Raw genomic sequence first — 25971 nt, forward strand, 5'->3', positions numbered from 1 at the left:
CGGGTATCGTCATGGTCGGACACTTTGCGTCAGCCCCGAGAATTGGCTCCACCAGCTCGTATTGTATTTATTGGGAAGTGATTCACGAATCGTTTCACGCTATCGTTACATTTTAGAGACTCTCCAGGACACATACACACATACACACACAGAGAGAGAGTATTACTATGGTTGCGAGTGGTTTCCGAAGATGGAGATAGACCGGGAAGCTTTTTGCAATAACTCAGCATGGAGAAGCTTCGACAGAATCTCTCCCTCCACACGCAGTCCCGGTCTCCGTATCGCTGGAAAACGAAGGAAGTCATGGAGGGATGCAAGTCCGGGAATTGTTATGGTTATTACCTTTTAAGCTCTTCAACTACTACTACTGGCACACTGTCGGGCGCATCCATTGCACTCTCGGCCGGTGGTGGGTGAAGAACATACGGAACTGGGGAGCGAAGCTAGAGAAAGGCGCTCGGTTGACAGATCTTTTTCCTTGAAAAGGGATGTTATGATTGAAAGGGAGTTGTTTTGTGGATGGGAGCGAGAACAAGCTGCAATATCAAGCTCATGAGGGAAAGCCCGAATTGGCTTTTTTCCCACGAACAAGTGCATAATCAACGAGTGCACTTAACGTCACACAAAGTAAACTATTTTGATTGGGACAAGTTGGCAGAATGTTTTGTTGATTAAATTGGCGCTTATTGTGAATAGATGTCCAATGTCAAAGTGAGTCATTAAAACAAGCGTTCTTGTTGAGTTTACATTAATTCTAACAAACCACAGACTTAAACTAACAGAAGAAAGCATTATCATGCGTGAAAAATAACAGTGAAAAGGTTAATTGGAAATCCATCAGATTGCTCCTGAGCTTGTTGTTAACCTTTCACCAGGACTTTCTCACAACTGGGCTGCTTTTGAGTAAATCTTCTCTTCTAATCCCGTTTTGGGGTTCATAAAACCATTGCTCCTTAACCGTCGCCAACCATATGGGCAACTGATTATGAGCCTTTCCCCCCCTATTCGTTCAGGATCCAGGGATACGGCTAGGGTTTAACCCGAAACCCGTAGCTAATGCTACTTACTACATCCGGAGAATTGCTTCAGCCACTGATCGACTGGTTTGATGAAGGTTCAATAGATTATCAACCACTGACAGTGGCGTGCTGTCCGAAACCGAACCATTCCAAACTAAAGCCGTAAAATCGATACACTTTTCGCTTTAGGTGCGACGGACGCACACGGTAACAGGATTTAGTTCCACCTGACGACCTAACAACCGGGGACCGGTAAGGTTGTCTTCAGGCATCTCCAGGAAGATCCGGTCCGAGACGTCACCACTTGCCGTTTCTTTAAAGCACTCCTTTCCCTTGAGAGGCATCCTTCTTTGGTAGTGGAAGTTAGCAACGAACAGGAAAGGAATTGAAAAAAAAGATCAAAAAGCAATAATACACCCACAGAATAGACATTCGAGAGAATCCAGGCAGGAATTTCGCATCACGGCCGCTCTCTGGCGCTGGCACTTCTTTTACTTCCACTTTGCTCCAGGATGTTTGCAGGCAACCTGATGTTACCGGTACCGGCGTAGTGAGGTAAACATTGCTTGACTTTTGATTATCTCTAATCGGCTTAGACCATGGGAATACCCGTAAGCATTTCCCTTGACAAGGCAAGGGTAGTGGTAACGGGGTTCGGATTGCATGCACACATATCGTCAATTTCTGAACAAGATGCATTCCGACCGGTTCCGATTGAGCTTCTGCTGCAGTGAAGTTGTGGGTTTGCTGTGAATCGAGCATTGAATATCTTAACTAACAAGCCTCTCGGAAAACTGGTAGTTAAGGCTTAGGAGGAGCTTATAGAGCTAGTCTCACCGAACAGCGTACTGTGTGTGATCTAGTGCGCCACGCGCTCTCACTTACTGGTGACTTTGATTCGTGCTGACTTTGCTGGAAAGTGAGCCCGGAAAATGCATTGAAATTGTAATCACTTTGTTACTGTTATTAGCTACGAGATTCGAAAACAAGAACACACATATACGCATAAAGAAGTACCCTTTATTTCAGGCTCAATTTCCTTTAATTGATTCAAGCTTTCGGAGCGTCAATCCTGCCCGGCAAGCATCTTCTATTCGTAAAAGCTTAAGCTTCTGTTCCCAATCGCATGCTATCCTAGCACTTAGGTACCGTTTTTTTTTGTATCCTCCTTCCAGTGATGAATTCAATTTAACCTTTTCCATCGTCACCGTATTTATTCACCATAGTGATTTGTGTGGGAAGGGAAAAGAAGCTATGTGCCATCCGGGAGCGTTTTATCGTGAGTAATATGTTAAATTTATTGACATAATGCTCGGTACGGCATGCCGACAGCTCCCGGGACCATTGTTTGCAGCTTCTGTTGTTGTTGTCATTCCGCTTCAATCCAGCCCAGAAGGAGGACGTTTCGCCTTCAAAATGAGCATAAATTGATATACAATTCTACAGAAAGCAGCATCAGAACAAACGTGTAAACACACACACGCGAACGGTGCCAACGGGAGGCTTTGCTTTGGCGCTTCGACGAAATTCCATCCGAAAATCATCTCGCTTGAAGCGCAAAGGTAGACCAAACATAAAGTGGAGGCACAGCAGACCGTGCCCGGTTAAGTAACGTACACTGAGAATAGGTTTGGGTGCGTTACTTCTTGTCTGCTGAGTCGGGAAAGTAACAGTAACCGAAAGCTTGCGGCAAGGGGCCAAGCGCAAGGCCTCACCGGAAACAACAACCCACACGGTCCGGATTTTTAGTCGTTCCGGTGCTTTTTTTTTTTCAGCGGCCAGCTCGATACCGATGTTTGGCGTTTGCGCTTGGCGCAGTCTGAAAGGTTTCTTTCTGCCCGTCGAACGAAATTCGGGTTCAGTTCCTTCCAGTTTCCTACACATCCATTTATTATTCATTCATTTCCTAGCCGTGCTTGCACTGTGCGCTTTGCCTGCCTTCCTTCTCCGGGCTGGGCCGAGAGCGCCCTTTCCGATCGAGCGCCCTCTTCCGAACAGACGGCATGACGGCACGGCTGGCCTTAAAAGAGATACCGAGTCACACCAACACACTTACCCACCGGGTCCGTCTTTTATCTCTACACGCTGCGCAGGGAAAAGCTTTCGCCGGCATACCCTGACAGCCAATTCCGGACTTTTTTTCCCTCCTCCCTGTTGTTTCGCCGTAGCGATGCAGACGGGAAGGTTGTGTCAGATGGAAAAATGACTTCGAAAAATACACTCCCCCTCCAGCCGTTCCATCCTCCAAGTGCTGGCTTATCGTTGAAGGGGGTGAGGGGAGAAAGACGAGTGCTGCTATAAGAAGACGGAAGTGAACATAACTACAATCTTGTAAATGGTAATACGAACGAGATGTAACATGATTTTCGAACCACCGATGCGCTGCTTCGTTCGTTGTGCCGTCTTGAAGCATCATGTTAAGAATTTTGGTTTCGATCCGTCCGTATTTTTCCCTCTATTTGTGTGTGTGCGTGTATGTGTTTTTGCTCTTCTTCTGCAGTATATATTTTATTCCTTCATAAGGAGGATGCTGCCAGCCAGCTTTTCCTGAGCGCGCGCTATGGCAACACCGGGCAGAACGGGAATCGTTTGAACCGAAACGATGAACCGCTCGGCACCGCTTGCCAACGCGCTTGTCAGTGAGATTTGAATCTCTTTTGCCTCGCACAAGCGGCATATCGATTTTTTCCGCTGGAAAATCTTTTCCGTATGATTTTTTCCTCTCCCCATCATCATCATCATCCCCCCCCCCTGCTCCTCTTCGATCTGCTGCTGCTGTCTGCTTGAACATCACACCACATAACAGCATTTTGTTGTTGTAGTTGTTGCGGAGCGTGAAGCGGATCAGAGTGGCAAAGATTTATTTCACCACTGTGAAGAGTCAAAGATAATCGAAACTGCCAATCGTAATTGAAATCTTCAGCTGCTTCAGCACACGAGCGCCCCGACACCACTATTTCCATCTTTCGTCTCGAACGGTCCTTGTTTACCGACTTCTTCGTACCGGGGCCAGTTTATTAATCTCGAGTAGAAAGTAATTTGTGCACAAAAAAGAAGAGAAAATCCATTCGATTTTTGTTGCTGTTGTTTGTTGAATTGGGTTGAGCAGAATTGTAGTGCTAAAGTTGCCACTTGTACGGTTGTTGTTTGTCACGATGCGACACGAACGAACGATATTCAGATGAAGGATTAACACCGTCGTCCAACTGTTTATTGCGATGCTGAAATATCTTCCAATGGCCCTCGTCCCCTCGTCTGGGCGCTCTTTAAATCATTTGCAAATGGAAATTGAAAATAAAACAATCATTCGTAATTAATTACATGCCCAACCATCATTCTCCTACCACAAGCTCTCCTTTCACCCTTTCGCGCCGAGCGCACCGTTTTGCGGCGCACCGTTGCATAATAAGAACTATTGACTGCAAAAACACGGCCACGCCGGCGGGTGGGAGGGCGGTAGGACACAGGGCTCGCAAAAATTTGCCACCTAAATCCAATTAAAACTTTCCATACTTTGTTTCGCATTCACGCTGCGGAAAATGCTGCCTGGCCCCTTCCAGTCCCATCCGTCATGGCGGTTTCCTTTCGCTGCCCTCAGGACAGGCTTGGTGTGATCGGATGGGTTTGGCCCGTATTCCACCGCACGCCCTATCGTCAAGGCAAACCCACCGTGCGATATAAATAATCCTGATGAAAAATAGTGGTAAATACGCTTTCGTCCATGTTTTGTTTTTTTTTGCTTCTCGACACCGTTTACAGGCTCCAAAACCGAAGGGAAAAGTTTGAGCGCATTGCAATACAGGAATCACTTATTCTCTCGCTCTGATTTCGCTTCTGCTTAATGTGCACGGGCGTTACACTTTATCGTGCATTCTTGCATTGTTTTATTTGTTCGTGTACTTTCGTGGCAAAAGTTTGTCAACGGGGGAGGACGCCGACCGAAAGATACACGTCGAACGTGCTGAGGTGTGCGCAAACACGCTGTTTGTTACTGGCAATCGGGTAATGCAATAAACGGCTGTCAGCATCACTCGCTCTGCTGGACGGTTATGAAGGACCTGTTTAATTAAATTACAAAGGCAGCGTGGAGTGACGGTTACACGTTGAGGCTTTTAGACGGTGAATGCGCGTGCAGATGATGACAGTGCACTGCAGTGACAGTAAGTAAAGGTTGGAAAGTAATTTGCGATACCTGTGTGAGATACTCGTTAAATTGTAATATTCTTGGAAAAAAGCATTTTTAAATTAATTGACCATAGCCACTTTGAATAATAAAATCGGTATGCTTTGCATTCAATTCTTCAATATTGGTGCTAGAAACATGTTTGGGGGATATTTTAGGGTCTTTTTTCTTTGAGGATCATGTCCCACATGGTCTCCACGGTCCTCCAGACGTAAGTAAGTGACTAAAAATAATCTCTGTAATCCTTCTTCCAGTCTATTTTGTTTCTAAGTTTGTTTTAAATAGACAGTCAAACTAAATATGAAGATTAAGTTCATAATCCGATATTTTAGTCAAATTATAATGTTAGTAGATCAAAGTCCTTTCAAATGAAAGGAGATGAGTTACTAAGACTACTAACGTTACTTTGTTGGTAGCACCGATCACATCAATTTCAGAATATTTTTGGATTCCTCGAACTCAAATATACGGCCTTAGCCGCAACCAGTGTTGTTAATTGTCGACATTTTTTTATGATATTCGCAGTAAGCGGGTGTCAAAATCATTTTTTGATCATGATATTCATGGTTACCATGACACGACTTTCCAAAAGCGACAATCATTTGTGCATTAACAATCAATGCTTTTGCGATGACATGATTGAAAAAAATGTAGAATGAATGTCATTTGACATTTTTCAGTGAAAATCCAGAACTGCTTAATCGTGCATTTACCGATACTAAGCCATTAGACCACTTGATATTTTCACTCAGTGAACCAGGAAAATGGTGTTCTCTTACAGGAGTATAGAAATTCACGCGAAACACGAAGAAAGGACCCATTTTCGATGAAGATCTAGTTCACTTGAGGTACGGTAAAATCAAAAAGTCAAATGATTGTAGCAGAAAAAATATCATCGTGTCAAATGATATTTTTTCCGTGATTGTCGAATGAATGCGTGGATCTAGAATGCGATGCTTCAAAAAGTATCATTTTGTAAAATTTTATGTCGACGACTATCACCGTTCGCAACACTGGCCGCAACATAATATTAAATATAATCCCTTCAAACCTTCGAAATTTCCATTCTATTTCATTTCCGTCTCAGTTTGAGTCAAGCAAAGTCCCTGCATAGTGAACTTTGCCATATAATGATGCTCTATTTCAATGTCTAAACATCGCATTTACATTAATATACTTGCATATATATTTCATAATAAAGAAGATATGCACAATGTTTCAGCTGTTGATACACTTTCAAGCAGTCCAATACATTTAACTCCTAATGCCTCAAGTCTAAAACTACTCCAACAGATCTATCTCTCATATTGATTAGTACCATCAAGACCAGCGACGCACTGCACCAGTCGCAACTAACAGCAGAAAACATCGCTTCCCTTTTGTGGAACAGAAATTATCCTCGGGTTTCCAAAAATAGACGGAATCCCTTCATCCTCCACAATCGATTATCTCTAGCCAGATTTCCCTCCAGATTGCTCACATATACAAGTGACACACACACACGTGCTCCAGTTTTGTTACTGTGAACCAATCATCAGTACGCCAGCATCAGAACAGACCAACCCAATCGGAGCTCTCGTCTACAGTACGGGCTACGGCACCATCCGGGGCCACTACACACATCCTGGGGTAATGTGAATATCCTGTTTCAATATCCCCTTGTTTTCGGTGCGGATACTACCCGAAGGGCTGCGCTGAACCACCTAGGGCAGAGCCCGCTGGCACCACGGGGTCACCAGTTGTGGTATGGACACGAGAGAATGATTCGGATTTCCGGCGAATGGCGGAGATGGCGGTCCCGGGATCAAGATAGCTTTCCAATTTCAAACCATGATGCCTGTCGGTTGGCGTTGGTGGTTGGTCGTAAGGTGCGGCACACATTTAGCCGACACACAGGATACAGGTAGTACGGTGGTTAGCGTTGATTAATGCCACTGTGACATTCGAGTGCATGAGCGGGTGGTGAATGTTCCTGGAATTCGTGGGATGGGATTTTTAAAGGGAAACCCCTTTGGCCCTTGGGATATTATCTGGATGCCGCTGCCAGTGAGCTTTGGCGATGTTTAATTATAGCAGAAAGAGCATCGTGTTGGAATTTTGTACTTTGACACAATCACTTTTTTATTAACATGTTTAAAATTTCACTACTTCGACAGTATGTTGATTTCGCTAACTAACTAATGCGTTCCTGTTGGCACTACTGCTCAGCCCTGGGTCGCCCGCAGTCTGGCAATTTCCGAATCCAGGAAGGCAGCATCAAAGTCCGGATCGTTCGGCGGGTTGGCACGGATGTCCTCGAGCTGCTTGATGACGTGCTCCGGTGCTGGAGGTTCCACGGGCAGATGAGCTCCCTGCGGCTGGAAACCGTAGTCATCGGCCACGTAGACAAGCGCAATGTTGGAACCGTCCGGAGCGGGGTAAGAGAAGTCCCCGGATGTACGGATACCGTCCGAGCTGCTCGCCTGCGCCCGAATGCCGTTGCTCGTTTCAAACACGTAGTTGTACGAACCGTCGTCGTTGATGATCTGGTCCTGCTGGATCACGATGGCCTCACTGTCTGGGCCACCGCCGGGCGATGCACGGACCGCTTTCCTCGGCGGTGCCGCTGCGACAAGGCAGAGAACGAACCCGGCAAGAACGATCTGGAGAGAGGGAGCGATAGAACCAGGCAATGGGGAAATCGTAGAGTAAGGAGGCAAACAAACCAGAACCAAAACCGGTGAACCCGGTCCCAACGACGCTTCCTCGATGAGTAAGCAAAATTCGGGATTGGAGGAAAAGTTTCCTGATTGCACTATGATGATGGGGTGTTCTTACCGCTTTCGAATACATCTTGTGTGACTGTCTGTTGAACGGCTTTCGGCTGAATGTCCCCGGTGAGGTGAGATCGTTTGAACTGTAAACTTGCAAACAGCTGACTGATGACAACCAATCCTCCCGAGGACTCTTTTATATTCGAAGCTTCGCCTGCAAAGGGGCGACGAGCGAAAGTATTTGGCAAGTCAGCTTAGACACACACACACACGCGAACAAGCAAAAAGTGCACCAGTATGCATCTCGTTATCTATTCGCCCGTTCGTATGTGTGTGTGTGTGCTTAATATTTTTTTCTTCTCAAACGAGTTAGAGCGACACAAAGCTTGAGATGTTTGATATTTTACATTCGCATCTCAGATAGCGTGTAGTCGCATGTGTGATCAACATATGCGGGCGTAGACAAAGCTTGCCTGTTTTATTTCGTTTTTTTTTTACGGGAGAGAGTTTGTCATCTTCGCCGAAATTGGAGTTGATGCAAATGAGCCCCCACCGGTATTGGTTCGAGGTTCGATAACGAAGCGTCCTTGAAACGGTGGGTCAGTGTGATTTATCAAAAGGTATTATAGCTTCCCACCATTCTTCTTTTTTTCCTTCTCTTGCAAAACACACATCTAGTCCCCCATTGCGGGAGAGCCACACTCAGTTCAACGAACCGTCCGTTCGCCAAATGTCTCCGTTGGCTTCGTGCGGCTGTTTTTTGGGAAGATTTTTTGGTGCTTCCACGTCCAACTGCCAAATGTTTGAACGATATTAATGGACACATCGTTAGAAAGGTCAGTTCTGTGCACACTGTGAAGAGATTGCGTAGAACGGCCCGGCTTAGCAACTTGCCTAGGGGCTGGGTGCAATCTTCGCAACAAACCGCAGCACCCAAAACGGGCAACGGCACCAAAAGCGCCTATTAAGCAGTAAACGGTCGCCGGCACGGGACGGGACGGAAAGCTATAATTACATCGTGAATCGTTTGCAACACCCAGCACAACTCCGGCAGGGATTGCGGACGTTTGACTGACAACTATAGGGCATGAAGCACCACTAGCTAGCGGGCACTGTAGTACGGACCAAGTGCTGTTCTATATCGGCCGGTGCGTCCGTTGCCGATTTATGTCAGCGCCTCACGCAAGCCCCGTACAGTTTGCGCCTGTCCGGTTTGACGTGCGGTACGGGGCCGGCTGTCCGAATTTTGGTTCATCATTAGATCAGGAAATGCACACACACACACTTACACACATACACACTTACGGTCACGTTTCAAACCGATATTGGTGTTTCGGGCTGTTTGACTTAAACCATGGCAGGTCTCGCTGTTCGTTGCATTAGGTCGTTGTGAGTTAACGACAGTCGTTGTCGAGCCTGTGTTGCGTAAATTGAGGTCACCGCAATTAACCTGCGTATTTTGTGGTGGTGGACATCAGTACTATCTTGCTCACAATTTAGATGTAAGATTACTAATGCAACCATTTTCAGATAAGTGTTTGCTCCAAAAGATTCGTTTGTTATGCTTCAATTGGTAATCGAATGCATTTGAATGTGAAATGTTTCCAGTTTTGCTCACGAACCCAGTAAAAAATAGTGAATTGTTTATCGAAATAAATAATCTTACATTCTTAAATTATCTCCAACTTTATTCCGTAGATGTTGAAAGAATCTAAAGTCACATTTATCTAGATTAAAATTTCTTATTACTTATTTACCCTTCACTCACAAATGGACAATCCGCGAACCCATTCACGGTCTAATCCAATCGTTCGAATTACAACAGCTCACACGCCAATTGGAAACCGTAAACGCCTAATTGACGCCCGGAGGACGGGTAGTACAGAGCAGTGAATCAATTCCCTGCTAACCGCCGGTACGCGTACGGTGTCATCAGCGTTATAAACGTTACCCACATACGCCCTTCTGCCCGCGATAGATGATGGCCGGTCAGCCAGCACAGCCAAATGCCGAAAAATTGTTGCCATCTCACACCGTCCATGACTGACGGGATGCCGTGTCCGCGTCGCGCTTTATCCGCGTGCTGCGAGGGATCCTTCGGCCAGTCAAGTTTAGCAGGGAACCCTTGCCCAATGGATGGATGTCCCATGTTCAGTGGTTTTGTACCCAACGTTTGTACCCCCAGAACGGACCGGAATTTTCGATGAGTCTTACACTCTCCCTTTCTCTCGCACACGCGCTAAATGCGATAATGAAGCTCCCCCGAAAGTGGTTTGACTAATGAATGAGGGCGACAATGGAAGAACGCCGACAACCGGTGGAAAGTTGCGGCAAAAGATTAAAAGCTTCCCACAGTTGCGCTCGGTGCGCCCGGGATTCCAGCATGCCCGAGCTTTCTGCGGTTGACAGTGTAACACGCCACAGCAACCAATTTGAACCCCCTGGACAGCGAAAAGGGAGTGTTAGTTGGCCGCTGGATCACAAAACCACACGACCACTGTTTGCGGGAGGGCGGAATACCCCCACCCTCACTCTCACTCACTAGCCCACCGCCCACCTATCCCCATGCGCACTTTTACACGCAACGCAAGAACGCACAAACGATTTCGCAGCCAGCCGCGGCTGTGTGTCCGGTTGTTGTCTTCTGGTCCGAGCATAAATTAATCACATTTATCTCATCGCTTTTCATTTTCATCACAATTGTCGTCGTCGTCGTCGTCGTCCTTGGCGTCATCGTCCATCGGGTGACAGCGCCCGGTGTTTGTCCGGTGGTAAATGGAAAAGCTATTTTCGCGATAACACAAACCTGATTCCCGAGTGGATGAGAATGATGTCCTTTCGCGTACCGAGTTTGACTTCTTTTTTTATTCTATTTTGTCACCCGCCCCGCGCAAAAGGGCAGCTCCGCCTCACGAGATGAGATTTTAGCCTGCTGATCTGGGCAACTTGTCTCGCGCCCTGATTCCCTTTGCTGGCCAGAGCTGCCAGAAGCTCCCGGGGCTGGTGAAGAGTTTGCATTTTGATGATGTTTGTCCCTGTAGCCCATTTTGTGTTACATTGAGCAAAGAAGAACAAAAAAACAAAGAGGCAAGGAAACAGATTTTCAGTTCGTTTGCTTGTTAGGGGCTTTTTTTGTGCGGCTCTTCCATGTCTTCCTCCCCGTTGTTTGCCCTTTGGGTGGTTGGATTTTAGCTTCATTTCGTTTCCGTCGTTGCTTTGTACGGTGCGCCCCCTTTGCCGGCCCCGCGGAACGCGTGACTGATGGACGCAAACAAACACCGACCGCAAACAATGCCCGGAGACTAAATTTCTTATCACATTTCATTCACCGGGTGCACGGTGGCGTCCCCCATGCGCCTCTGGCGGTGGAAAATTCAACTCGTCGCACAATCGTCCCGGAAGCAACTCGTAGCGAAAATGCTGAAATGCTGATGCCGCCATGATGATTGTGACCCGTGCAGCTGGCAAGCGCTGTCGCCGGGTGACATTTCACTTTGATCCTAGCCTGCCTTTACCTGGGGCGGAGTGTCCCCGGGCGGGTCGAACGGCCACCGAAATTCCCTATCATTATCATTCAATTTTAAAGTTGGGGTTTGTGTCCGCTATGCCCATCGCGATAGCGCACTTTGGCGGTACAAACGAGTGGGCAATCGTCTCGTTTTGATGGTCAGCTGTAATTGAATGTTTCGCTTCACCGGGAAAGAGGCAAATTTTAGGAATCGCCAGACCCTACTCGCACTGGATTGGATAAAAATTACACATTTACTCCACTGCCAACTCACCAGCGCGGGAGCTTGAAGTGGTCGGACTGCTCAGCAGAAGTCAGGACATCAAGAAAAGGAAAATGCCCCGCTCCAAAGAGCATCACTGTGGGAGGATTTCCATGTAAATCATCCACCGCGAGCAATCAATCGTGACTGGTGGAGTTGCAGGAAAGGAAGGGAGAGGCTTTGCGCCTCCAAACACGTCGCCTTCGGTTGCTCACATTTCAATTACAAATGCTGACTGCTTTTGTTCGCCAGTCGAGTTCGCTGTGAAGTGGCGACAGCTAAATTTAAATGTCTTTGGAAATGGAGCATCCGCACCGTTTTGCGAGAAACGACAGCATTGTTTCGCGCAAAGTATGGCGTGAATAGCTTTTCGACCAAACAGTTAAAGTGCGTTCTGTGCAATCATTTCGGTGAAGAAAATAATTGGATTGGAGGGCACAAGGGCAGCAGCCATTTCGGCCATCTCAATTACGGCGAGATTAATTGCGTTCCGAAATGCCAAACGGTACGCAATGGTTGTTCCTTTTTTTAAAGCTGTTCAGTTTAATGATTGTCTGAGATAACGACAGGACAGAGGGAATGAGAGGAAGCCAGAGCAAAATACGTCCTATTTCAATACCGTAAACTCTGGCACACACTGGCAAGGTCTTTTGATGTCTACTCGCCGAGATCGTTCAGAATAATCAGATTAATGTCAATTTAAGGATTGTTTGTAGCTTTGCGCAATAATCACATTACTGCTTCCCTGGCGCGCATTCCTTGTGGATCTTTAGTCGATTTTTTGGCTTTGACTGCCTGGAAGATCCCGGATAAGGTCCTTGTTTTTTTTTTGTGCTGTTGTGAATAGCAACGGAAGGACCCAACTTGTGGCTGTGTAAAACTGTTCGACGAAACACTAAAAAAAAAAACTCCAAAAAGCCTGCTGAAAGTTAGTCGTTGTGGTTTAAAATTGAATAATAGATAACATAAAAAGTCAGCGACCGTCGGAGCACCAGCAGGACAAAAGAATGAAGCCAAAAAGCCTCCCGGTGCGGCGGGCTTGTACAGAAAATTATCTCGGTCACTTGGTTCAACGCAATGCGAGGAGCAAATAGCCTGAAAAGCTTACCTAAAGTTGTTTCGTTTGATTTGCTTCCTTTCTGTTTGCCTCCCGTTTCCATGTTTTGCTGAAGACCATAACGAGCTAATATGGTGTTTGAAAAAAAACAACCCTCTCACACAAAACAAGACTGCTGTTCATGTCCTTTTAACCGCAAGAGTTGGGTTTTGTTAAACCCACGGCTATCTTGGTCAATGTCCGTTACATTCATTGCGTGGTAGTGAAGAGGGTAGAAAAGGGCGAGTGTGGCTGCAGAAGAAAAGCTTGTCTTCGCCGCTCTCGTTAGGTATGCGGGAAGCAGGAAATCAAGATGGTTACCTTGATACAGTCATTAAAATCCATTATCAATTATTATTTTAAACACTATTTTAAACAATATTATGCGTAATCCAATTCAGTCTTTTTCTTCTCTTTCAATATGTTAACAGCGGACTCAGCTTGTACTTATAGAACACAACTTTTTTCAAACGAGAATTGAGATTTTCCTATTATGCTAGAAAAATTTTCATTACTTAATTGACCATATTGATGCAATATAGTAGCATTTTTTAATGTATTCAACAATCATGCGTCTGTGACCCGTGTTATGCTCTTAAAAGAGTTCTTCTTCTTCCTCTTTTATTTGGTGTCTCGTTCTTCGCGGTAATGTCGACCTATAAAGGCTTTTGAGACTTAATGCATTACTACACAGCCGGATAGGCAATTCTTGCTACGGGGAGACAGTCCATTCTACGTTTGAACCCATGACGAGCATGTTATTTAGTCGCAGGAGTTGACGACTGTACGACAGAAGTGCCCCTCTTAAAGAGTTAGAACATCTCTTTTCGGAAATCGATCAATGGGAAAAAATCTAACATTTTTAAAAAAATAAATCATTACCTCTTTGACGACCCAAAGAATCAGTATCAGGCTACATTGTTAAAATTATAGCCAAAAAGATGGTGGTTATTATAACGAATAATTGACATAAATGCGAAGTGCCAAACCTCACTTGAAAATACCCCTGATTGAAATAGTCCAACTCACCTAGCACTTTTTCATACTCTTAAGCTCTTGGCCTGCAATTTTATTAGCCTTCAACAGCAAAAATCTGTCGCACAATCAAATCCGTCAACGTCTTAACGCCTTCCCGGGGAGGCGTTTTAAGCGCAACACCTACACTGCCTGCCAGCCGTCAACTACAGTGCTGGGGACAACATAACACTCCAACATACACAGCACTGCATTGGTTTGCCATTTGTGCTGCCTCTCGCAACAGCCATCATCGAAGCATATTAATTAGTTTTACCCTCGACTCAACTTGCGTTGACAAACACATCGGAACCACGGCAACGGAGACAAACGGTGCGCAACGGTGCCTTCTGCGAACGGGCCAAAAACCCTTTATGGCATCGCATCAGCTTCAAGCGCTCGGTAAAACAGTGCTTGGCTCCGCTGCAAGGGATGCACTTTAATATTTAATGAAAAATTGTTTCACCATCCAACGGAACAGGAAGAGTTCAATGCCGGGCCGCGTGTACGGTTCAAGACGTTGAAATTCATGAGATGTAGTGCGCGCGCTCGTCTGCAGCATGAACGGTCGTGAACGGTGGCTATCGCTCCCACCGTACGCCACCGGCAGCCTGGCTCCTCTCCATGCCCTTTCCTCGATGCCAGTGCGCCGTCTGGTACAATCTCTGGGACTCATCCCGTTTGTTCGCCCAGCGTAGACAATCGTGCAGCCATTGGTTTTCGAACAGCGGTTCCTTCCTTCCCGCTTTTGCCGCTCCATTTTCCCGGCTGCAGCCAACGGTAGCGACAAGCTGTCTCGTCGAATACACGAACATCCAACTGGCGGCGGGGATGCAGCGTTCGGAAGGCAAAAGCTGGTGCTTCGCTCCTGCCATCCCTTCTGTGTGCAGTCTTCCCAGGACGGAACATATCTCCCAACCAAACCAGCGGGAAGCAGACACCAAATGGCATGAAATAGTTTCTGACGTGCCTTGGGAGTTTTCTTTTCTTTTTTTTTTCTCCCGTCGTAGTTTCGAGCACACTGAAGCAGCAACTTCAAGGATGATGCATCCGGCTAACAACCCGCGACGTGTTGGCCAGTATCGTTCGAACGCATGGCTTGTTCGCCAACTGGCACAACCTTTTGCTGTGTGTATGTGTGTGTGTCTTTGTACCAATGTGTGTGTGTGTGAAATATTATCCCCACCGGAACATTGTTCGGGTGCATCATCACCCGGTTTGCCTTAGCCAGCCTACATCTTCTGTTCCCCTTTTCTCGTCCGATTTCTGTTGGACCGTATAAACGAAGGAAAAAAAGCACCCTCCGCGCCCCAAGCCTCTCTGCCAGGCTAGGCGTTTTCTAAGACCCACCACGTTAAGAGCAAGAAAAAAAAACATCTTCCCAAGAAGAAGGTTGTAAAATTGTCGACCGGAAATTGTGGCCTCAGCGCTCGTTCGTTCGCTTCCTTTCCCGCTGATTGCGCGCCGTTGTGATTGTGACCAGCGTCTGTTTGTGCGGTAAGCTCACCCGGTGTGTGTGTGTGTGTGTGTCTCTGTGTGTGTGTATGTGTGAGGTTCTATAAACAGTTTCATAAAATTTTATCAATAGCACCAAATCTATTTCCTGATCTGTCAGCGGCAGGAGCGACTAACGCTGGCCCGGTTCTCTTTTTTCGTCCCTCCTTGCGCACTGTGCCATTTTGTTTGTGGCCCAGCACGGAGCAACGGAGGGATATTTCAAGTCAATTCGGGACGTGTTTGGTCGTACCTTGCTTCACCTTGCTCGGGTGATTCCCGCTGGCCGGATTTGAACGCGATTCACACCGCGAGCAGGTGGTAGCTGTGGGAAGGAAGCGCGATGGAGCAAGTTGAGTTGTGCGAGCTGGAAAATATCCTGACGGTAACACTTTTCAATTGAACCGCATTTTTCTGGTTGGTTACACGGCCCGCATGGGTTTGTGTGTGATGTGAATCATGAGAGGCTTTCCCTTCCCGGTTTCCATTTTAATTCTGCGAAATTGTATCAGTAATTCAAACATTAACGAAGCTGTCAATAAGATGCTTACCCATGTGATGCGTGAAGGGAAATGGGAAAAGTGAAGAGTTGTATTTCTGCGAAAATGATTCAAACATTGCTCCATCATTAGTTGAAACCCAACATCAAAAGCATCCAGCTGGAAACAAGCTTTCAATTCAACATTTTTACCTCAAACTTCTCGCTCACACACAATTTTCTTTCATTTATGTATCATAACGATTTTTTGTGTGTCCATCCACAACACAAACTCCATCCAATCCAAAGCCAGCGAAAGAACGATTCTTCGATTGCGCTCGTTTTTCTTGCACCTTCTGCGGGATCAACGTTCCACTGTTCAGAAACACCGCTGATTGGCAGACAGCTTGCCAACCCGTCCCGTGTCACCGAGTTTGCTTCAACCTTTATTTCGTGTATAACCATCTTGGCTCCACAAAACGGCAATCCTACGCGGATGGATGGATTCTGAAGGTCCGGGAAGTCGGAAGACATTGCACGTCGCCCATAAGGCGACCTGTGCACAGCATACGCTTAGTCGTGCGCTTAGTGGAAGCTGCCACCAGCTGCCACAAGAAAAAAAAGACGAAGCAAAACAGCAAGAAACCAAGCACAACAAATCCTTCCAACTTTCATAATTGAAGCAAACGGCAGCAGGCAGCACCGGAAATGAAAATCGTGAGATGCCACTCTTATTGGCTGGCCACCGAGCCACAAACCGGCGAAGAAATAACCTCAACACACATCTCGCACGACCAACTTCAGCAACCTGAATGATGATGACGGTGATGATGGTGCGATGCTTGTGCACAGCACACGGTCCAGCGCAAGAAAACTCGCTTGCATCCTATCGATCCCTTCCTGCTCTGAGTGTTTCGTGTTTCCTCCACCACCGGCCCATGATCGATTGATTAAAGGAAAACACTTTTCGGCATCAGCGCAGTGGCAGCACCCCGAAATAGTGCGAAACGGGAGTGCACAAAAAAAGCGGACGCCAGGAAAGCTGCTGCTTGCCGTGAACGGTATTGCGGTTATGCTACGTGGTCAGTTCCGGTCGCTGTATGTGTGTGGGAATGGTATTTTAGTTTTTGCGTCCATCTTTCTTCAGGAGAGTTGCAAGCAGAGTGAGTGCAATTGATGAACTTTTCCCAACTTTTCCCCACACATTCTCTGCTTATCCCCCTCCCCCCCCAAACCAACCTTCAAAACCGTAGGGTGCCTTTTGCAAACGCGCACTATGAAATGTGTTCACTCCGGTTCTATTTACCCACCCCGCTGGTACTGCAAGCGGCTGGGAAAAAGTTTAGCGCACGTCAGGGAATTTGCTTCTTTCCCTCTTTTCCACTCCGCTTTCGCTTAATAGAAATCAACGCCATTTGATGTGCTGCTGGTGGTCTGCAACTCCACGATGATCAGGTACGATGAAAACTAATAAGCAGAATGAATTTATCGATGCTTTCGGCTTCCTTATTATTGGTTGTGATGATGTTTGGCGTTAGCAGAGTTTTGCAACTGACTGGCTGGTGGCATAAATACTACACGATTCGTTCACATCAAAAAGGTTCATTTGTGGGTCTTACCTGGGTTTGAATTGAAATGGAGAGCTTGGATTTGTAGCTTTTTGATTAACGATCAACGAGCGCGGAACAGTTCGCTTGGTTTATTCAGAGCATTATCGTTGGGGGAAAATTTCAATTCTGTATAATATAGATAATGTTCTCCGTTTGTATTTCAGTCAAAATTTTGTTTAAAAACGACTCTTGAAATAAAATATCCAAAAAGAAGTCGGAGAAGCTCAAATAGAAAAATGAAATCAACAACAAAATAAATCATGAGTCATGCGAATACCAAATAATTATCAATTATATTTTGGACAATTATTTTTTGAAAACGGAAGAGAGAATCTTTTGTTACGTTTTACTTGTTCTTTAAATAAATAATGGGGCCTTTTGCGATACTAGCCAGCCTTTTGATATGAAGTTTGACAGATGGAGGCTGAAATTATGTCAACACGCCATACAAAACCACAAACAAAACTTGCCTGCGATTCCAGCCTCGATTGTTTAAGACTCAAAGATACAATTCGATTCGAGTACCTGCTCGAAAAAGTGTCTAAACATGGTGACGTTTTTTATTCATCCCAAGGTGCAATAAAGAGATCAGGTGGTGGAATCTAGAATAAAAGTGTATGTAAACCAAGTGGTCTCGTCCCGTATTGTTTGACAACTCATTTCACTGGTGAAATGTTTGTGCTTACGAACGGATCGTTTTAAGTAGCAGCACATACGTAGCAGACATTGATCTCCTCATCGAAGATGTTCGGCCTCAGCACAATTTTTCGATCGAAAAAATTCGATAGGCGCTCACGTAAAACTGACAGTATAACTATTTCTTTCATACTTCTGCATGAAGTCGATTCCCATCGAGTTCAGTATTAAGTGTAGGCAAACCATTTTTTTGAATATTTAATAAATTATTTTTTATCACCCAAAATATTTAAATATAACCAAAACATTTACCGACTTGCTTTTACATAACGTTTTTCCAAAACCATTAACCTTGATTTATGGAATTATTCTGATATTCGAATATTTCCGCAGCTCAATGCGTCGGGGATTTTTCCCCATACAAAGCGGAACGATCGAATTTTTGTAGCATAGTTCATTTTGCTCGTGAGTGTTATGGTTAGTGATGGGTCAAGTAGCACAGTGCTACCACGCACGCACAGCACAACAATATGTGCGAGCACACTTGCACACCAAACAAAATTGTGGTACCACTTTTGTGCAACCGCACAATTTTGTGCAACCGCACAATTTTGTGGTACCGCACAATTTTGTGCGCGTACTATTTTGTGCGCTCACTATTTTGTGCTATAGCGCAATTTTGTGCACGCACTATTTTGTGCTATGACGCACTATTTTGAGCAATAGCACAATATGTGCAGCATATTTTTCGTATGTAGCCCAACAATTGTGCTCAATAAAATAGGGCATCACAAAAACTGTCCGCATAACCAAACTGACGTAGCACGAGAATATAGAACCGCACATTCGATGTGGTATCACATTTACTACAGTTGCGCAAAATTGTGCGCACACAAAATTGTGCTCTACCACAAAATTGTGCTCTTTCCAAAATTGTGCTCTACCACATAATTGAGCTCTACCGCAAAATTGCTTGCGCACAAAATTGTGCGCACACGAAATTGCGTCATAGCACAAAATAGTGCGCGCACAAAACTGTGCGGTTGCACAAAATTGTGCGGTTGCACAAAATTGTGCGGTTGCACAAAATTGTGCGGTTGCACAAAATTATGCGGTTGCACAAAATTGTGCGGTTGCACTAAATTGTGCGGTTGCACAAAAGTGGCACCACCGCAACACCGCACACTTAGTTCTGTGCGTTAGCACCGCACCACACAGTAAAAAGTGCAACTTGACCCATCACTAGTTATGGTATACCAGTTTTCAAAAAGATCAGTAAAATGAACACCTTGGCGGTGAAATGAGTGTCAAATGACACCAAAATGACAGCCGGATCGATCGAATTTTTTCGATCGAAAAATTGTGCTAAGGCCGGTTGTATCGAAGCAAAAATGGATGTTAAATCGTTCAGATTTGATTAAGCTTACAATTGGCAGTATTTCTGTATATTATATTATACCCACTTTGATAGCTGCTCGAAAACTGCTATACATTGCAAATAGCTGACAGGTTTAAATTTCATCTTACAGCCTTAAAAAGGAAAACAAACCAATGTCATCAAAATCCTGACAAATTTTGAAATTATTATCATCTTAAATTTACCAACTTTGAGCTACTATTTAATGTTTACGCCTATTTTGTGTACATCTACTGATATAATAATTTCTATTTACTGCATCTGAATTCGGATCGAAATAATAACCTTTGCGAAACGCAACTCAATGAATTCTGAACATTAAATGATTTCTTGGAATCTCATCCTCATCAACTCGCCAACAGTGTGCAAACTAGTCGACAGGGCAATTCTACTAATTTTCGTCAAAACTCACACACTCATGCGTGAAAGCGTTCCCACGAATTATTCAAAGTACAACTCACACTATACGCAGCCCATTTATTAGTAAATAATCGATCCAAACCCGGTGTGTGTAATCACAACTAATTATCCACAAACCGTAAACATATACACCAACCCTGCACTTGCACTGGATGCCAATGGAAACAAAATATCCGTCCCAGTTCTGAAATCAAATAAACGATCCATTACCTCTACCCGGCTGGGGTTACATTTCTCGCACACGCGTTCGAACTATACGGCCCCCATTGGTCGCCTACGCCATCCGTGTTCCGTTACGCCGCGTTGAATTTCGAACCGCTTGCCGAACGCACCTGCCGGATTGGCCGGATGCCTCTTATTTGCCGGTTCATCAATCAGAGAGCAGCCACGGCTCCCGGAAGATTCAATTTGCCAAATCAAACGCCAAATTTTACAATCCAAATCGATCAGCAAACAAGCACACCGGACGACAACGATCGGACACGCACTAGCGCACCAACCCCGTGTTCCACCTTCTGCTGCTCGGCCAGAAAAAGAGCGACACGCATTTATCTTGTTTTCCCGCGCCGTACGAAGGTAGTGTGGGCGGGTTTGGCAAAGCCACACACTGATACCGTAGTCAAAACAAAACCACTACACCCCAATCCAAACACCAAACATTGAGAATGTTCGGGGGAGAAAAGGGACCCGAAAGCGAAGAGAGGCATCGAGTGAAACCTGACCCGCTGTGTGCGCCGTGTGGACGCGTTGCGTTTCGGGAGGCTCGATATCCCAGGACCGCCATTGCCTGCTGCCTTCCGGGCCCATGCTGCCGTGTCACATGAAGCGTGATCTGAGAGTGAGCATAAATTTTAACCGTCCCTTTTTTGCCAAAGGATTGTCCCCTTGCGAACCGGGTGATGGATGTGGCTGGAAGGATTTGGTAGGCTTCTCCTTTTACGGACGCACCCACTCCTCCTCAAGATCCTAAACCTGCGAGAAGGCCACCATGTGTGTGCGTGCGTGTGTGTTCGGTGGCTTTGGTTCTTGATGTGTTTTTCTGTCGTCGATCGTTCAACGAGATTCATCCGACAGGCGCTTTGGCAACAACTATCGAGGAAGGTCGTATTCTAGACCATCGCCACCGGAATTTGGTCAATAAACATGGGTGTACGTGTGTGAGCACAAGGGTGGAATGAGGGAGAGATTTGGGCCCAATTCCCGTTCACCCCATCTGGATTGTCAATTTTACAACGGTTAAGCAGCAGTAAAAGCTACTCAAATGCATGTGGGGTTTGTTTGGGGCAATAGAGGCAACGTCAACGACAAGCTGACCACGAATTAATTCCGTACGAGTTGGGGGTAAGGATTTATTTCGGCCGGCGGAAGGTACGAGATTAATTACGCTCTCATCAGTCAATGAAAACGTCCTGTCAGAGCACTGATCCAATGTCTGCATGTAGTTGTGCGTATGTAGAGCACCAGACACCATTATCAGCAAATAAATCCTTCCCTGCTGGTAAACTCCAAAAAAAACCCAGAATCATGTCACGCTTTTTTCCTTCCACACAAAACAAAATACACACAATCCCATTGTGCTTGTATGTGTGTAAATGTGTGTGTTTGATGTAAGGATTCTATCGTCCAATCCAAAAAAGAAAAGCCAGCACGACGGAAAGTGCCGTAAAAAAACAATTTCGCAGCAATTTCATCGCAGCAATGATTAATTGTGGTACAGCTCCGCAAGACCACACACTCACACAAGGACATGGAAATGGACGTCTGACGGCCAGAAGAACGCGGGGTGGTTTTCGCCCTTCCTGCTGCTGACTCTTTGCGGGCGGGCAAAACCAAACCCAGGAAACGTGTCCAAGCGGCAGTGCTTGGAAGTAGGATCATGCCCACTGCCAGGAGGACAACGGCACGCAATTGGGGTGGAGATTGTGAAAACGTGGTCCTCCACCCCACACAAAGTGGGATCAATAAAACCACCCTCGTCGATGTCGCCTTCGCCCCAATGTCGGTGGTTGTCATTGTCCTTGTCAGCTCTATTGCATCAGCATGCGTTCCGATTCGTCGACGGGTTTCGCAAGACGGGGTTTTTTTTTGTTGTTGCAGAGGGATGGATATGATTGGTGTGCAAGTGTGACACCAATTTCGCCTCTCGGTTTGAGGGAAACGGGGCCCATGTTCTTGCCCTTCTTACTACAGCCTTTACCGATTGATGAATGGAAAATAGTGGTTTCGGTGGGGAAAAAGGGCAAAGGGCGAATTTGAGGAAGGAAACTCATTTCAACAATCGCTCATACGGTAAACCGAGGAATCTAATTTGTTCTCCCAAGCTCGCTCCTTCTTTGCGCGGGCACGCTTTCACTGCTGGTGGATCGAGCGGGCGACATCATGTACCCCGCGATTGGCGGGAGTCGGTGGTTTTATCTATCGTTTTATTCGATTCTGCTATCATCATCAAGTGTACGTGGGGATGGGTCGGTTGAGTTTGGGCGATTGCTTTAGCGTGGTTTAACACTTCGGCAGGTTTCGGGGCAAAAGCATCCTGTCAGGAAGGCTGACAGCAAACCAAAAAAAAAAAAAGAAAAAAAAAACTGAAGCGTATGCAATAAAAGCAGTAAAAGAGGAAAGTTCTTTAATCGTTCTCGACGCGATACGATGGCGGGCAGAATGACGCCGCACACCGGTACGTGATGCATTTGTTTTAAATTGCTCTTTTCATTGCCCTTTTCCGTTCGAACGTTCTCAGTGTTGGTGTGCGTGTGTGTGTGTGTGTGTGTAACATGATTCCTTTGAAAAGGAAATTCAAATAGTAGCGTTTTTGGTGCAGCCGAACTGCGATTTGCACGACGATTGTTGTCCTTCAAGTGATACCCGAGCGATGGATAATTATAGCTTTCTTTAGCAACGAAAAACGAAGCTTCATTTCGTGGAAGGTTAAAGTTTGCTCGGTGAAATTGCTTTACCTTGCTGTGTCTATGTTTCCAGTTTACTCCGAATTTAATGATACATTTATACGAGTTTCTTGGAAAAAAAACGGTTGAACAGCTTGTTAAACCTAACATGCACAATTTGTCAATGGAAAGGCACCAAACAATCGTTCGGCATCTTTCCATTCATGCACGTTTGCTCTTTCTCTCTGTCATTTGTATACCAAAAAAATTCTGGAGGAACAAAACACAACCAAGCTCCTTTTATTCGTCCATTGAATCGAAGCTTACCTCCCTTAGCAACAGCGTGCAGAAGAGAAAGCTCCTTGTATCTGCCCGTGAATTACATTTTGTGCTTTGCCAGCTTACAAAGAATGGAGCAATAACATAAAATTATTCCAAAAAAAACTTACATTGACTCCTGCAATCTCCTATGCAACAAGCATATCTCAGCAAAAGCTCGCGACGATCAGATTTTTGTGGGATTGAATGGTTTGCCCAACCACAGAAACCCGAACACTAAAATGTAGCACGCTTGACCCACAGGGAAAATCTTTCATTTTTACCACCAACACAGCACAAATAATCATGTGGTGAGTGTTTGCGAACCACAACAATAAAGAACGCCCAAAACTGAGAAAAAAAAATTCGCCAATAGGAAAACCCGAGCGGTAATTGTACACCGCCTAGCAGCGCATTATGTGAGGTGCATGGAGAACGGCATTATACATCCATTTCGGTGTCCCGGGGCCATGTTTTGTGCTACAAATTGCTTTGCATATTAATAATGAAATCGCGTTGTTCTTTTTTTCTTTGCGCTCTTGTACCGTAGAAGAAAAGAAAAGCGCTGCGAGCATAAAACTCTGCCCCCCCCGAAAAGTTGCCCTAACACGGGCAAGCAGCAACTCCCTAATGAAGCACTGCTGCTTGGTGCTTGCTTTGGCCGTAAAATTCTAGCCTTGTGTGTGTCGAACTCGATTTACTTGTGCTTTCGTAGGGCAGACCAACAAACAAAAAGAAGGATGCTGGCTTTAAACGCTCATCCATACAGCGAAACAATATCGTGAAGGCGGGTCAATTTGAGCCCCCTGGCCACCGTTAGCGTGTACGTCATAGACCAACCATTGAATTTCCCTTACAGGGACTGGGTGGTTTTATTATGACAATACTTTTTTTTCTTCTTCCTTTTCCCGCCTGAACAAGTTTCAATTTTTCCTCGAACCCACATTTTCCTCCGGAGGCTTTCATTTTCCTGCAAAATTGCGCCTCACTGCTTAACCTTTTGAGGCTGGCCTAAAACATAAAGAGACTTTGCCCTATGCCCTTGCTGGTGTGTATGTGTCTGGTTGTGAAAATCAACCGAACAAACCTTTAAGCACAACACAACGCCCTTCGGCGGCGACCCAAACCCATCGGGTGGCTATTATTTTCACAACTTTTCCACATCGTTTATCGTGCTGGGCATCCGGCCCTGGTTGGCGTTCTTGAGCAAAGCGGAACCTAAATCTTGCACCGGCAGGGCCACATAGTGCTCCCAAACCTCCAGAGAACTAAACCCACGCTGCTGGAGGTCATGAATGTTACCGAGATGGGTGGGTGAGGCAACAAATTTCCACCTTCTCTGCCGAGACCGAGCGGGCGCATCTAGCTAAAGAGGGCGTGTCAATATGGGTGTGTTGTCTGCCCCGAAAGAAAGTGCTGGTGCGGTAATTTATGGGACCCACAATTAATCGTGTGCACCCTGCCGATGAGTTAGGGGCCTTCGAGGGAACGGTGCATCCTTCTTTGCATGCAGCTCTTGCACTATACAAAAAAATATTAGGGAATGCCATACCATCTCCAGTGAAGGGCACAAAAAATTGCTCGAATTTTCATGTTGGCAAAGGGTGTTTTTTTCACCGGCTAGATTCGAGTTTTAGCACACATTTTTCAGTTTTTAAACCGAACAAGATGTGGGCAGTGTTTTGTGGCCCATGTTGAGGTTTTTGTACGTCACACGTTTTGCAGAACCGGTCAGAATGGTTTAGGAGCGGTGTTTTTGACACGGTGACACCATTCTGTGGTTATTGGCATGATTTAAGGAGATTGTTTCCTATGTTTTGGCTGAGAGGGATTGAATTTGAGAGCGAAATTGAGTGTTAAAATTCGGAAAAATGCATTTAAATTAAAGTGTTAGAAGAAAAAGCAGCTTTTCTACAAGCGTTTTCCTACACTGCTTTAGATGCGAACAAACTACTCACACAAGTTTTCTTATTATTTTTCATTGCAGGTAATATATTTGTGGACAAGTTTGGAAGTAAATATGGACAAAACACTAACCATAATCGGTAAGAAATTTGATTTGAAATATGCTCCAGTTCCTTATCCAGAGAAAAACATTCTAAATTCGCTAACTAATCATGTATTAGTTCATTCGTGATGGATAAGTATAATATAAAACAAGCCCAAATATATCGGAAATCGGAAAACGTAAAATTATCGGAAATGTCATATCAACTATCCTGCATGTTGCTAAAGAAATAAAATAAAGAGCAACAATTCACACCTTTCGAGAAAAGCTTCACTCACCATTTCCGTTCAGAGCTTAACATTGAAATACGGTTCACGGTCACAAAAATGGTCACTGAATCAACTTCCGTAACAAAATGTCCACAACATGCAACAGACAACGTTACTGAAAAGCTGACAGCTCCATTATCACCTTGCGTATGGTACCGAGCTGAGCGTACGTTTTGCTGCAACATATTAACACCACAAACAGGGTACATTCAACCCCTCACGCTCAGTTTCCCCGTTCCACAAAGCTCCCAGGCATGGTAAACGCCCATCCAGCGGCAGATGAAACCATCAAAGCCTAATCCAGCAAGATTAAGGCACGATTAACTTGAAGTGTGACAGCTTTTTAAGCTCCACTTCGAAAAACAAAACAGCCAGCGTACAAGTCTATGTTGCCCCGCTGTTGCCATTTCTCCCAGCCAATCGCTCACACATTTACGCATTATTTTCCTGCTTTTATGGTAGATCGCTTTGGTAGAAAAAAAGCACACACACGCGGAAAAAGAAAATGTTTTAAATAATATTGTTACTCTTATTGCAAACAAAAAGCTCTGCTTGGCCTACGTAGTGCCATAGTGAGCCGTTTTCAAGCTGCTAGAGAAAAAAA

General features: G+C 45.4%; 2 protein-coding genes across 7 annotated transcripts in view; one reads left to right on the forward strand and one right to left on the reverse strand.

The window, feature by feature from the left end:
* Positions 1-25971, forward strand: part of LOC121592582 (Krueppel-like factor luna) — a 284374-nt gene that overhangs the window by 214475 nt on the left and 43928 nt on the right. The window lies entirely within an intron of this gene.
* Positions 7235-8235, reverse strand: LOC121592585 (cuticle protein CP14.6-like). The gene is made up of 2 exons (XM_041914176.1): positions 8020-8235; positions 7235-7844 (listed from the first exon to the last, which is right to left on the reverse strand). Exons 1-2 carry the CDS (start codon positions 8032-8034, stop codon positions 7407-7409), a joined length of 453 nt encoding a protein of 150 aa, XP_041770110.1. The 5' UTR covers positions 8035-8235; the 3' UTR covers positions 7235-7406.

The sequence above is a fragment of the Anopheles merus genome, chromosome 2L (genome assembly GCF_017562075.2).
Source record: "Anopheles merus strain MAF chromosome 2L, AmerM5.1, whole genome shotgun sequence".
Lineage (NCBI taxonomy): Eukaryota > Metazoa > Arthropoda > Insecta > Diptera > Culicidae > Anopheles > Anopheles merus.